The sequence below is a fragment of the Akebia trifoliata genome, chromosome 1 (genome assembly GCF_017979445.1).
Source record: "Akebia trifoliata isolate Shusen 1 chromosome 1, ASM1797944v1, whole genome shotgun sequence".
NCBI lineage: Eukaryota > Viridiplantae > Streptophyta > Magnoliopsida > Ranunculales > Lardizabalaceae > Akebia > Akebia trifoliata.
Genome location: NC_141375.1, coordinates 718,145 through 732,834, shown reverse-complemented (window position 1 = coordinate 732,834; position 14,690 = coordinate 718,145). Strand labels below are relative to the sequence as shown.

Sequence of the window (14,690 nt, the reverse complement as noted above, 5' to 3'; positions counted from 1 at the left end):
ATATATATATATATATATATATATCTCACCTTAGACATCGATTTAAAATCCAATGTCTATAAGACTGATGTCCTAAGTCTGAGACTTTAGACATCGGTTACAAATCGATATCTAAAGTGGTCAAAAATCGATATCTAAACTTTTTTAAATAAATTAATTTTAAATTTTTTTATGCCACCCCCCTATTACTCGTGGTTGAAATAGACACAAATAAAGAACATTAAGGTTCTCTATCACATTCATTTATACACAAAAAGAATTACAAGCAATGATAATTTACAAAATTACCAAGTACTTCACCATCAAAATTACAAAATGTCGCATAATACTACAAATATACTGCAATTATCCCTCATTTGGAGATCCACTGCCACTAAGGCTGTCATTTCCAAGTACTTCACCATTGGTTAGCAATAGAATTGCTTGTCCCTTACGCCCATAACTAGATCTACTCATTGGGAAACGTTTGGGCTTAGAAACATTAAGAAAAGAAAACACGGCAACAATGTCAGGAAAAAAAAAACCTAAAACACCATGAAATTGTAGTAACTATGAAACTGACCATGTAGTGTACAATAAACTACATAAGCAGAGTTGGAAATAGTAAAAAAAAATAAAAATAAAGTAATACTATAAAAATATATATTTATTGATAGATTCCTAAGTTATAAAACCTAAAAATGTAGACTTTAAACTAAGGCTTAAGGAGATTATTATAACAGTAATGTTTCGTTGGCATCAAAGTCAATACTTCACCCACCAAGGTCAAAATCCTGAGTTAACCTAGGTGTTTGACTGTTTTTACAACACTAGGTGATGTAATTACTTGATGAAAACAATCATCCTATAACAGTCACTGACTTACTGTTGAAAATGGTAAAAGCTTACAAATCATGAAATATAAATGAAAATTTATAGCTCAAATTAAAGTGAAATACAAAAATAGCTGAAAGACAAAAAAGATGAGGCACTAGGACCTACCACAAGCCTTTGTTGAAGAATCCTTAAGGATTTGATCTTTAGAATAAGCTTGAAAAGTTACAACCATAGGCTTGCCTACCACCATAATGAAGAGAGCAAAAGAATAAATCAGAATAATTCTGATAGTGCAAAGCAATATATCTATAAATTGAGAGAATGCACAATGCAAATGTGTTATCCTATTAAAGCTCATTAATTTTCTTTAAAAAACACCTGCATCAGCAGACTTCTTGAACACCCAAAGGATGGGGGATGAAACAAAAGCAAAAAAAAAAATTCCATTTTCAATGATTAAAGCACAAATTGCAAGAAACAGATTGTAGAATGCATTGTACCAGATTGTCAATAAATGCAATTTCATCCGAAATTGATCCAACTAGAGGATGGTGAACTCACAACTCAAAGCCTGAAGTTTTGGCAAAAACCGATCGGCTAAGTCTATTGCATTTGCTATCCCTACAACAGGGAAAAAACAGTCAACTTTAAATTTATATTGGAGAGTTCAATCCTAGAATTTCAAACTTGTTTCTATAGCCCATTGAGGACATTTATAGAGTTTCAAACTTGAAATTGGGGATTGGAAAGAACACTTACTTTCACTTTTTCTATGTCCCCCTCTCCCTCTCTTCCTTTCTTCTTATCTTTCATCTCCATTTCAGTTGCCTATAATATCAAACAAAATTAGACCACCATATAAGGGTTCGAGAAAAAACTCAGGGTAAAAACCAGCAACCAAGCTTAATTCCTAATTATTTGACAAAATATGTAAGAGAAAGAACTGAAGTAAGCATAATGAACTGAACTGCCTTAATTTTTGTCATCTACAATACCCAATCAAGTTGTTACAACACAACAGCAGCAAGCAAAGCTCTTACATGAACTGAAAAACATTGAGAGCATTATTAAACAACTGACAAACCTGAGATTCATGTTGGAAATCAATGAAGGCTTTGGAATGTGACTGCAATGTTCCCCCTATACTATAGCCCAGCCTTCCACCAATCTACTTATATAAATTTAGTTCAGCATATATATATATATATATTTATGTATGCATGTATGTATGACAAAGTTAAAACAAAAAAAAAAAAAAAAAAACATTGAGTGATCAAAATGCTCATCAATGAACAAGCAATACCTTCAGTAGCTGTTATAAAATCCTGAGTGATGTTGTATATGCGTAAAAACTCTTGCAATTTTAACTTCAGGTAAAGAAGAGCATGAACACTAAGGACCTTACCCCATCTTCCATGAGCAGCATCACAAGCTGCAAATACAACTTCTGTGTTTTCCCTCGATACATCAGCACTGTGAAGGAGAAATATGATCAGATTGCCAAAGAATATTGCTATTTGACATAATATTTTGCATTAAACCAACTAAATAACAATCCACTAAGTGGAAAGCATTTAACTTCATAGTTGAACATTAACATGGAAATCCACAAGGAGACATTAGGACTGCTAAAAGTAGAGGTTGTAGTTTATAAAGATCTTCAAAGATCTGCATGCAATATATTCCAACCTAAAACTTGACTTAAGCAACACCCTCAATTTAAGTTTACGTTCTAATTAGCACAATGCACTTTTAAGAAATTTGAGGATCCCAATAACCAAACTACAGCAGGTTAGAGTGCTCTTTCAACACAAAACAAGGTCTCAGAATGGAAATCAAAGAAAAGCAAGCACCTAACGCATCGGTAGATCCAAAATGTTCAGTAGGACCAGCCCTGCATCATGCCTGTCTTGTGGGTGATGATATTTACATGCTGCTCCAAATTTGCAAGTTCCTGTCTTTAGGAAATGCTGAAAATATAAAAGGTAGACAAGCAATGATTACAAAAATTCTACTAAGGGTATGTTTGATTGCACATGGAAAATAGGGTGGAAAATCAATTTCCATGGAAAATGATATTTTTCAAGTGTTTGATTGCACATGGAAATGAAAATTCATTTTCCACCCCATTCAAAAAGTCCACTAAATCATGGATTTCACTTTCCCACCCATATGGGTGGGAAAATGAAATCGACCCATATTTTTCATCCTCAATTCTTCCCTACCACCACCACCATTACACTAACCTCGCCGTCGTCGTCGACTCCGTCTCCGACCACCTTCTCTCTCTCTCTCTCTTCTTCTTTTTCTTCTTCTCCTTCCCTCACCTCCTCTGCCACCACCATCACCACCACCATGTTCTCCCCCCATCTTCCTCACTTACCTTCGTCGCCGCCATCGTCACCGCTGCCACCGTCTCCGCCACCGCCTTCATCGCCACATCCTCCCCCCTCCCTCTTCCTCGTCATCTTCTTCTTCCTCTCCCCCTCCTCTCATCTTCTTCCTCCTTCTCCTCTTCTTCTTTTTTCTCATATTTTTCCATGATTTTATCCAAGTGAAATCAAATAATGGAATTTGATTTTTCAACCCTACTTATTTTCCACAACTAATTTTCCATGGATTTCAAATTCCATGGAAAGTGACTTTCCATGCAATCAAACATACCCAAGAAACAGTCGTATTTTTAACTGAAGAGAATTTATAAGCAAATAGTTACACATCATCTGCTTTAAATAAAGCCTTTGATCTTAGATATAGCTCCATATATGGTACATATATAAATTACTAGATTTTCTGTTTGATAAATATATAAACTATCAAATAATAACTTCAGAAAATCTTGTGATCTCAGATTTTAATCATAATAATAATAATGATGATTTAAACAATAAAGGAAAATGGAACAATCGAATTTTGTTGTTGACATGCACATTGTCAAACAAATTAAAGAAATGGACAAATAATAATACTGAGGAAATACGCACCCCCAATTGTATAAGATATGTGGTATCATGTCTATGCCTGTTTTTGTTTCCAACATTGGGAGAAAGCATTCCTCCATAATACCAAGAGCAACAACCAATTTTGAATTGCATTCAGCCATCAGTGCAGAACAAACATTTTGGTCACCACGGATACATTTAAGAAGGGTCCATGAAAAATCATCAGCAATATGGTTTGAAATGCCAACATGAGAATGAAGACCAGAGTAAACCTGCATGCAGTAGTGAATTGAACTCTTTAAAATAAGAACAACCAACAATTAGCAAAAACAAAATGACAGAAACCCATAGATAATTTGGGCAACATGAAAAAAATGCAAAGCAAGACTAGGGACATGAATTAGCAGATAAGTGTGCCCAAACTGTAATGCAGAATTATTAGGCAATAATCACTAAACAGACCACATGTACCCCTCTATATTTTCCCTATTGTGTGTGTGTGCGTGTATGTGCATCCATCTCAGTATTGCCGAGGACCCAGAGATGATTCATGTGTGTTTCGTGATTCAAACTGGATAACTTTTCCTTCCATATCGTCTGGATCGCCCTGATTTTTCCATCACATCTTGATTTTTAATTTTTAATTTGTAAATGTTTTGTGTGGCTTTTAGTGAATTCCTCCATTTCTGTGGTTAAGACATACAATTGTCACAACAAACAGCAAAGGGGCCAATTCCCAATTAAAATTCAATAAACATAGAATATTAAGATAGTAAATACTAAAGTAGAGATCAAGTTGGAGAAATATAATAACTTCTCATCAAAATGCAACCTTGTGTATCGAGGATTGTGTTGCTCAAGTGTAGGTGATAACCAATACGACATCCCAAATCTCTTCTCTCAGTAGCATGTCGGCAATCATTGGCTACAATGGAATACTCCTACCTAAAGCACTAGGTCCAAGTATTCCAACCTACTGCCTGCAACATGTCCAAGGCGCCTCTGACCACCACGTGAAGTTCCTACAACAAACAAAAGAAAAAAATAGAGAAAATAAAGGATAAGAGAGGGGGCTTATTTTGCTGTCTGTTCATGGATAATGAAAGAAAAGAAAAAAATGGAGTAACATGTTAAAGTTCTTTGTCTACTGTGAGCTTGGACAGATAGCATCTTCTTTCAACATGGGTGTTGTTCTCTCTGTTTGTTTCCTTAAATAATCGAAGAGGAGATAAGAAAACTCAACAAGAGGTGTTAGAGAGACGATGCTTGCAAAGGTCATGACATTTGAGATCGGGTGGTTCGATCGAGAGAACAGTAGTAGTGGGGTTTTATGCTTAGGATTAACTATAGATGCAACTTGGTCAGCAGTAACTATCCTTAAAAATCACCTTCAAGAGCTTGAGAATCTAAAACTTTTGAGATTCCTTCAAGATCTTCTTCAAGATCTGGTTAAATGAAGAAGACATTCGATTAATATACATATTCCAGAGCCATAAACATCAAGAATGGCTGTTTAGAGAATTAGGGTGCATCACTTCAAAGAAAAAAAAACTCAAAAAAAAAGGGGTGATGATTCTTTCTCTACTGTGATGGTACATTCAAATTGTTAGGTGACTCTACTAATGCCACACCAATTCCTGTGCATATCACCAAAAAGTTGGTATAGCAATTAGTAACTCTCAAGTATTATTTCTCCGGATTATTGAACTATTCTGAATAATTCACGCATTTTGAGTTATAAAAGAATAAAATGCATTTTTTTTTTACGAATTTTAATTAAACTTGGTGGAAAAAACAGAAGAAGATGCTATTGTAACTTGTTTTATGTTGCAACGTGTAAATTTGTAAGTTCTAACGTGTAACACAAGTCGACTGAAAGTGATCATGTTTCAAAATTTTGGAGGAATCCACATTTTTACGTGACAAATGTTCATTTTATCTGTAAAAAAAATAATGACATGACTTTCTACATTTATTTGAGATTACACCTTAATTTTTCAAATTGATGATTTGTCCCTAGATTTTGATCTTCTTTTATAAACCAATAGAACAATAATCTCATTGTCACCACCATCATTATTACCATCACCACTATATCATCACCTTCACCATTACCATTAACATCATCAATTTCCTCATCACTGTCACTATTAACATCACTATCATATCACTGAATTTTTTGTTTTCGACTTTTTGAAATGAGACGGATAATACACGTATGAAACATATACCGCATATTTTTCATTTATCGAATTTTTTACTAGGTTTTTGCAATCCAAAATCGAATAGAACTTGAATTTTTCATGTATCAAACTTTTGTCTTATTCTGAATTTGATAACAAGGATCAAAACAAGAGAAATTGAGAGAAACTTGCATATTTTTTCTTCTCTCCAACTATCTCAATCCGAATATAATAGTGTAAAGCTTGTCTGAGACAAGCAACCGCAAGTAAGGGTACGAGTGGATCTTGGGCGTACTATGATCCCATGGATCCTTATTAGTTGGACCCCTCTTGGTCTAATTGTGGTTGGGCAACAAAATTTGGAAGACCCCCACATTTACACCTTAAAGCTATGTTTGGATTGAGAGAAGTGGAGAGAAGAGAAACTCATTAAGAGAAGAGAAGAGAAGAGAAACTCAATTTCTCTCTACCATGTTTGGCTTGACAAGAGAAAACTTAGGACAACTTTTAAATTTTAAAATACCTTAAAGGAGATCTAGGGGCAGAGTTGGCATTATAAAATATTTTAAAAGAGTTTTTCTCTATTTCTCCCCCCTTCTCTCCACTTTGGAGAGAAAGAAAACTCACAATTTTTTTGTCTCTCTCTTCTCTTCAATTATTTTCTCTTCTCCCCCCACTAAACAATTCAAATAGGAGAAATGGAGATAAACTCATTTATTTTCTCTTCTCTTCTCTCCAATTCTCTCAATCCAAATACAATGTAAGTTCTCTCTATTGTCTCATTTAAATTGTTTTCTAAATTACAAAATATAACCTTTTATTTTGTCAAACACTTTAGTAAATTTTTTCCATAGAGATTATATTGCCACGCCAAATTTTGCTAACGCCACCTCAATTATATGTAAATCATCAAAGAATCAGCACACATTGGGGGTGGCGTTAGCAAAATTTGTTGTTGCAATAGAAGCTCTCTATTTCAAATTATATAATATTCAAATATATATTTAAAATAATTATAAATTGTAATTTTTGTAAAACATGCATTTGCACATGCCACTCGAGTAATGCGATTAAAATCAATTTTAATTGCAATCAACAGTACTTAGATAATTAATTATTTGAATATAAAATTTTAATTATTTTAGAAAAAAAATGATTTGTAGGGTTTATTAATATAAAATGGGTTATTGAAACCAAAATTAGTAGTTAATCTAAGAAGCAAATCTACATACACAAAACATGTGTCATGATTCTTTAAGATGTTGCCCATGACATGCACAACTAACTACACCTTAAATCTCCTAAAAGCTTCAGAAGTAGCTTTGTAAGTCCTTATAATTAACCCTAACCCTACTCCAACTCCCAAGCTCATGCCTAAACCTAACCCTATCCCTACCCTCACACCTGAAGTGAACCATGATAGTTCTTCTTCCTCTTCAAGAGTCATGTCTTCTTCATTGGGACTATTGAATTTGGGTTCCAATTCTTCAATGCCCTTCTCCCCCTTCTACAAAAGAGAATAAATTAAGATTATAATTCATATAACACTTGAAATGTAAATCAACAACACCATAATTCATCAAAGATTACACCCTGGGAGTGTGATGGATCAGATGTTACAATAATTTGATCAGATTCATTTATCAATCCCAAGATGTCACTGGTAGGACCCATTGAACCTAGTGTTCGACTAGCCTCACTGAGATACTATGGGTGAAACCCTTACTAAGGGTTCTTGGGATCATCTATTTGAAATCATGATCTGATCCTTCAGGGTTGTAGAGGACACAATTCTATGAACTTTGAAAAAATTCTAAATTCAAAAAATATTTTTTTTTATTAATTTTAAATTTAGGAGTTAGGTAGAAGTTCAGTAGCCATCCATTTTCGAAAGTTTGAATTTTTTTATATGAGTTTTTAGATGAAATTTAGAGGGCTGTGGTGTTGGATTACAAATATGGCAATCCATTTGAGCAAAACGACCCTTAGTAAGGTTTAAAATCTTTATTAATTAAGGAAAATGTCTCTCTTGAACCTAACCCTATAAACAACTACATGGATCCCATCCCTCTCTCTAACATGCACATATTCTCTAAGAAAAAACGACTTACTTTTTTAAGTGGGATGACAATGTATGGAAATTTTGCCCAAGAATAATTCTGTCATATTCCCTAAAACTCCAAAAAAAATAAATAACTAGATAAATATACATTTCATGTTTCACACTTTTTGGGCCCATGGACACCTGAATGCAAGACAATAATAGAAATATTTTTCAGCTTGATTTTAACATATAGGTCCACTTAGAGATGGAAGAAATTTCATGGATTGTTCCCCAAAGGTTTTTGGGGCCCAACATTTTAACTCATGTAGAAAAATATTAGAAAATCTTTTAGGAGATATTCATTTCTGAAATGAGTCATTTTCTAAGAAAATGATTTGCTCTATGGATTAATCATCATTACTTTCTAAAAAGGGCAAGAGTGGGTTTAATATAAGAAAGAAGATGTATTACCTTGAACCCATAGGAAATGCCTCTTCCTAATGATACATATATAATAAATAGATTATGAAATTGATTTTCAGAAAATATTATCTCGTTTGGTGACACTATTTTTTAAAATTGATTAAATATATATATTAAATTACTAACATTCAAGAGCACATATCTCGATGTATATTATTTTTGGATAACAAAGTATTAATTGATGAGATTAGAGAGAATAAACATAAAACTAGAATTACCGAGAGAAATGTTAATAATCAAAGGGCTTTAGCATAAGAAGAACAAAGACCAGGTTTATGTGGAGTATAAATGTATTATTAACATACAAGAAGAGGAATGTCTAGTTAAAACAATTGTCTAGAAATACCCACAGCAACCAATTTTGTTATCTTGGATTTTATTATACATAAGGATGGAGAGATTAAGGAAGACATTACCCAAAGAATCAGAGAAAAAAAGTTTACATTAAAAGTGCACTTGGGATAGTAATGTGACGGACAAGTACCAATTTCACTCGATAGAAAATTTTATAAGATGATAGTAAGATCAATTATGGTTTATTAAGTTGGACATTAGATAATAAATAAGCAGCATATTAATAAATTAAGCGTAATAGAGATCAGGGTGTTAAGATGGGTAAGTGAAAAACTAGGAAAAATAAAAATTAAAAACATACATATTCTAGAAAATGTAATAACTCGAATAGATAATTAATAAAATGAGACAAAATCAATTGAGCTGCTTTTGGCCAATTAAGAGAAATATTCAAATCGAATGTCTTGAAAGAAAAAGAAGAATACCTATAAAAGAAATTGAATTGAGATAGTGAAAGTTGTAAGATAGTATGATGTTTTATATTATGATACATTATATCATATCAATGTATCTCATCTCAAAAGGAAGGTGGTGTTCGAGAATAATATATATAGTAATATTAATTAGGATATTCTACATTATGAAGTTCTAATAAAGTAGTATATTTATGGTAGGCTACTTTTCTTATCTTTGTTGATGTAATTCCTATAAATATCCTATTAGGTTCATGTAATATTCATTCAAGAATTCTCAATAAAATCAGATTTCTATATAGTATCAGAGCTCAAACTCCATTGAGTGCATCGATTTTGGAGTGTTGTTCTTCAACGATGACGACAACATTATGCCGAACTTAAATCATTTTGTTCCCTTTATTAGTATTTAGTTTTTTTTTTTTTTCAATAAAAACCCTACATTTCTCTAATGTTTCTACAAATCTCCTTATTTACAAGTTAATGCCTGCGATCTAAATTTTTATTTTATCTAAAATCTCTAATAAAAGTTCTTGTATTTCAATCACATAATCCTTATTTGTATGCTTATGGGAGATCATGACAAACCTGATCTATAGGCCACCAACTCCGACAAACTCAAAAATGAGTGGGAAGCGATAATGGTGGACTTCACAGACATGCGATGACCACCACAAAACTTCATCGGACGTTTGCGACTATCCATCATCAAATATTTCATGAGATCAAGAGGGGTTATTCAATTAAAACCAATTACATACTCTTTCTTCAAAAGACCATACAATTGCAAGAGGGTGTAAGATAATATGATGCATCATATTATGATACATGAGATACATTATACCGTATCAATGTATCTTATCTCAAAAGGAAGGTAGTGTTGGAGAATAACCTATGTAACAATATCAATTAGGATATTCTATATTAGGAAGTTATAATAAATTAGAATATTTATGCTAGGTTAGTTTCCTTATCTTGATTGATATAATCCCTATAAATATCCTATCATAGTTCATGTAATATTCATTCAAGGATTCTCGATAAAATCAGATTTCTACAAAAGCAAATATGAATCTAGACTCAATAAGAAAAGACTTAGCTTTATATAGAGTGGAATAAAGGAACGTGATTTCTTTAGTCAACCCCAAATCTTTGAGATAAGACATTTTTGTTGTTCTAATGATAATTTCATGGACGTTGTTTCCAAATTTATAATGCTAAATACTTAAAGAGCCATGATAAATATATGAGACAAAACATATGCAGTATGCACGCGACTGACATGGCCAGGGCACAAAACCATAAATCTTATTCTTCGGGACACACCGGAAAAAGATCAACAGTTTTGTGCCCTTGCCACATCATCCATGTACAGACCGAGTATGTTTTGTTGTGTCGATTTATCATTAGTCATAACTTAAATTCAAAAGTTTAAATGCAAAACATTTGAAAATCGTAAGAAATGGGTCCTACATTTTCTTCAAGTCAATTCATTGCTTTTATATTCAGAACCGAATATAACATCAAAATATAAAATTGGATTCTAGAATCCAAACTAAGAGTCCGTTTAGATAGAAAGTAGAAAGTAGTTTTAGAAGAAGTAACTTTTAGAAAATAGAAAATAATTTCATTTTACTTTTTAAAAATAAGATTTTTTTTACTTTTTAAAAGTAATTTTCTATAATGAATCTAAACATACTTTTTAACTTTTTAACTTTCAAAAGTCAAAATGTTACTTTTGTGTGTGTGTGTGTGTATGTATGCTTTCAAACGGGTTCTAAATACCTCCAAAAAGAAATGTTTAATCAGACGGTCCAAAAATCAAACATGAATAAGAAATATATGAGAGATTCTATTGACACACCAACTTTCACTTATAACACATTAATCATTTTCATAGTAAATGTTTGCCTACATATAATTTGGTGAGTCATAAGTGAAAAATTGGTGTATTAGTAGAATATCTCATAAATAAAAATAGTAAAGTGAATCCAATAAATACATATTAATGCACTAGTCTACTATAAATTCTACCAGGACAAAAATTAAAGCCAATTTATATTTTATAGAAAACTCAAATAGATTGAAATAATAAATTAGAGGATAGCTTCTATTGCCACACCAACTTTTGATAACGCCTCGCCAAGATCTGTTCAAATTCTTGGGTGAGTTCCATATGAATTGGGGTGGCGTTAGCAAAAGTTGGTGTGGCAATAGAAGCTATCAAAATGAAGCATTAATGGCATTCTCACCTTGGAGTTATCTCTGACTTCTTCATCACCTTCCGGAATCCAATCCAACACTTTCCTTTTCTTCAACTCCACCACCCCATTTAGTAAAAGAGGTTTCCCTAAACTTCTTCCAGCAAAACAAACATCCACTAATTCACCATTAATATCTCTAATACCACCTTCCTTGCATTCCATGACCCACATGTAATCATCCTTAGCACCACTAAACCCACTTCTCTTTCTTCTCAAAATCCCTGAAACAAGAACAAATGAGCCTTGAATTTGAACCTCAAAAGGAAGACAAAAGCCATTGAATTTGATTCTATCTGTGTTCACATAGACAGATTCAGACATCAATGCATCTGCTCTATGTTTGTTTAGAGGCCTTGATATTTTCTCACTCGGGTTGATCTTCAAACCATTTATTTGTAAACTTGAGTGGAGATCTCTTGGTGGGAAGATGAGATTCATGCAGCTTTGTATGTATGATGAGCTAATGATTCTCATGTATATAACCTTGAATTCAAAGGTTATTTCTCTTGAGATTTTGTAAGGTTTGTGATGGTTGATAGCTTTGAAATTCGATCTTAAGGGGTCTAGTGTTTGATTCTCAACTTCCATGCCTAAAAAAAGATGGTTTCACAAGAAATTTGGGTAAAATGGGATATGGGTTTAGAAATATGTGAGTGAAAATGACTGTTTTAATGAAAATATACTAAAAATGGAAGGGTTTGGAATTTGAGAAAGATTTATTCATCTATGTGGCTAAGAAATTTTCTGAAAATGGAAAGATTGTGAAGAAGCTCTTGAGGGTCTTTTGAAGCTATGAGAAGTAAAGTGGATGGAAGAGGGGAATATTTCCTGTATTAGACATTGAATTTGCACATGAAGTAGAGCTTGAAGGGGATACGCTGAGAAGATCCAAATAATTTAATAGCTGCCACAAAATTCCAAAACTGAGGATGTCTTTTACTTAGAAAAGGTACTTTATTAGTATCCTTTAAAACAAGACTAATCAGTAAGACATCGTTGTATCTTGTGAAATAAATAAAATCCCTTTATTGCCTACCAAAGTTGTGAACTCTTCAGTAAAAGGAAAAGTCATCTAAAAGAAAAGAACAGTAAGGTAACTATTTAACTTCAAGGTGTACGAGATCCCAAGTAATTTGTGTAAAAGGTTAAATGGGGTAACAAATTTTTTTGAAAATAAAGAAAAACAATTCAGACTTGTAACATAATGTAGGGATGTAAGTAGTAAAAATACAAAGATGCAAAGAAGATTGAGAACAAGGAAAAAACCAATGGTGATTTAGACATAACCCTCAATGTTTTGGTGAAATATTTGAGGTACCTAGAATTTTTAAACTCATCTCATTGTTAAGAAAACAGATACAATCAAAAGAAGAAAACGAATCGAAAAATAAATACAAGATGCAATCCCACAAAGATTTTATGTGATTCTCCCAAGATTGAGATACGTCCACAGATCACACCGATTCTATTAAAAAGAGAAAAAACTCGTAATTACATGTAACATTTTTTCTACCAAAAACGAGAAATATAAATACCCCAAGAAATCTAGGATTTTACATAATATTGGTGAAATTATGTGCATGCATGAAAGTGTGGCTTGATTTACAATACCCCCTTATTGAAGTGTACTATCAAGTTCCACAAACTACAACACTCATGCCATCCCTGACATGTAGTTTTCTATTTTGACTAATTCTAAATAACCCAAATGCCCTCTTCTTCAACCTCCAACCTAAAAATTCTTTATTTTATTTATTTATTACAAAATCTTTCATTTTCAAGCTCTTCAACCTTTGTAATGCACCCTTTTAATTTATTTAAGATTTGTGCTCGAGTAACATTGGTATGCATAGAGCATAGATGTTTCTCACTCGCATATCGATGAAAAGCGTTTATGGTTTTATAGACACATCCACGTTAGCAATGCTTGAAACAATGTCGATTTCAATGTTACTTCAACATTTTTCTTTATTTAACCCTATCTTCAATCCACTATTTTCAACCTCATATTAAATCTTCAACCAAAAAAATTAATTCTTTCACCCAAAATTTTAATCTTACCTTGAGGATTGAAGTACATACAATGCTCAGGTTGTTGGTGAAAAAAAAGAAGGTTTGAAAATAACTGATTTTGAGGAAAGAAAATCAAGGACTTTAGATAAATATTGAAGACTAGGGTATTCAAGTCATTTTCTATTAGTTTTCCATAGAAAACTGAGTTCAAGGGGCATGTCATCACTTTTAAAACATATGGAATTCTCAAAGTTTCTCCAATGTGAGGGGTTTTTAATAAAGAAAGAAGTCGTTTGTAAAATATAATAAATATAAGGGTATTTAAGGAAATATAGATTTCGATAAACTGCAAAGGATTACTCGGTATTGAGAATCCCTGACGCCATTTGCTCTGCACAACAGCCGTTTGGCACCACAGTGTCGGGCACAAATACACCAACAAGTTTTACAATAGTACACCTAAGGCTTGTAACAAATTTTATACACCCAACACCATCTCCGTTAATTATTAATCTTGTCGAGATTTGTTTCAATCAACGATTGAGAACGAATGAATATAAAGAAGATTTGATGTGAAGTTGTGGGCCTAGTCTAATTTTCCTTTTATACTCCTTACTCCACCTCTTCATCTCCACCCTCACTGCGTTAGCAGAAAAGTGCCACGTGCCGATGGCACGTGGATATCACGTTTGGCCATGAAAAGTTTCATCCACGTTTTGCTGTCTGAGGCAGCACACGTCTCACGTGTTTGGCACAGAATTCGTTGCGACACGTAGGAAAGAAGGGCTGTCATGGCAGATGCAACCGTCAGCGAATCAGAGCACATAAAAACCGCCGTTTTGGATACCTGATCCGCCCGAACCACCCACAACCCAAGACAATTGTGAGATGATGGCCTGCGAACCCGTTCCACTCAACCCAGAAAAACATGGGCTTTGGGCTTATGTTAAGCCCACAATATGATAAGAAACATGCTACTCAGGCCCATAAATTTTGGGCCCATGGGCTCTGATTTTTTTTTTTTTTTTTTTTTTTTTTTAAACCTTTTTACGAAAGAAAACAAATCAACATTTACACTGTGTTTGGATTGAGAGAAATGGAGAGAAGAGAAGATAAAAGAGTTTCTCTCCATTTCTCTTGTTTGGATTATTAAGTGGGGAGAGATGAAAAAAGAATTG

The 14,690-nt window shown here is 33.1% G+C and overlaps 1 protein-coding gene across 6 annotated transcripts; it reads right to left on the bottom strand.

Moving 5' to 3' along the window:
• Nucleotides 1-207: 207 nt before the first annotated feature.
• On the bottom strand, nucleotides 208-12,407 carry LOC147410249 (uncharacterized protein At1g01500-like). Of its 6 annotated transcripts, none has more exons than XR_015175944.1 (9): nucleotides 11,488-12,405; nucleotides 4,591-4,780; nucleotides 3,801-4,030; nucleotides 2,670-2,786; nucleotides 2,222-2,289; nucleotides 1,576-1,644; nucleotides 1,317-1,437; nucleotides 982-1,056; nucleotides 208-471 (listed from the first exon to the last, which is right to left on the bottom strand). XR_015175944.1 is itself a non-coding variant. In XM_086433147.1 (2 exons), exons 1-2 carry the CDS (start codon nucleotides 12,085-12,087, stop codon nucleotides 7,227-7,229), a joined length of 822 nt encoding a protein of 273 aa, XP_086289273.1. In that variant the 5' UTR covers nucleotides 12,088-12,407; the 3' UTR covers nucleotides 7,006-7,226. The 6 variants fall into 6 exon arrangements, 1 of the variants encoding a protein (XP_086289273.1); XR_015175947.1 differs by having other exon boundaries at nucleotides 2,670-2,770; XR_015175945.1 differs by having other exon boundaries at nucleotides 209-471; nucleotides 1,378-1,437.
• Nucleotides 12,408-14,690: the final 2,283 nt, after the last annotated feature.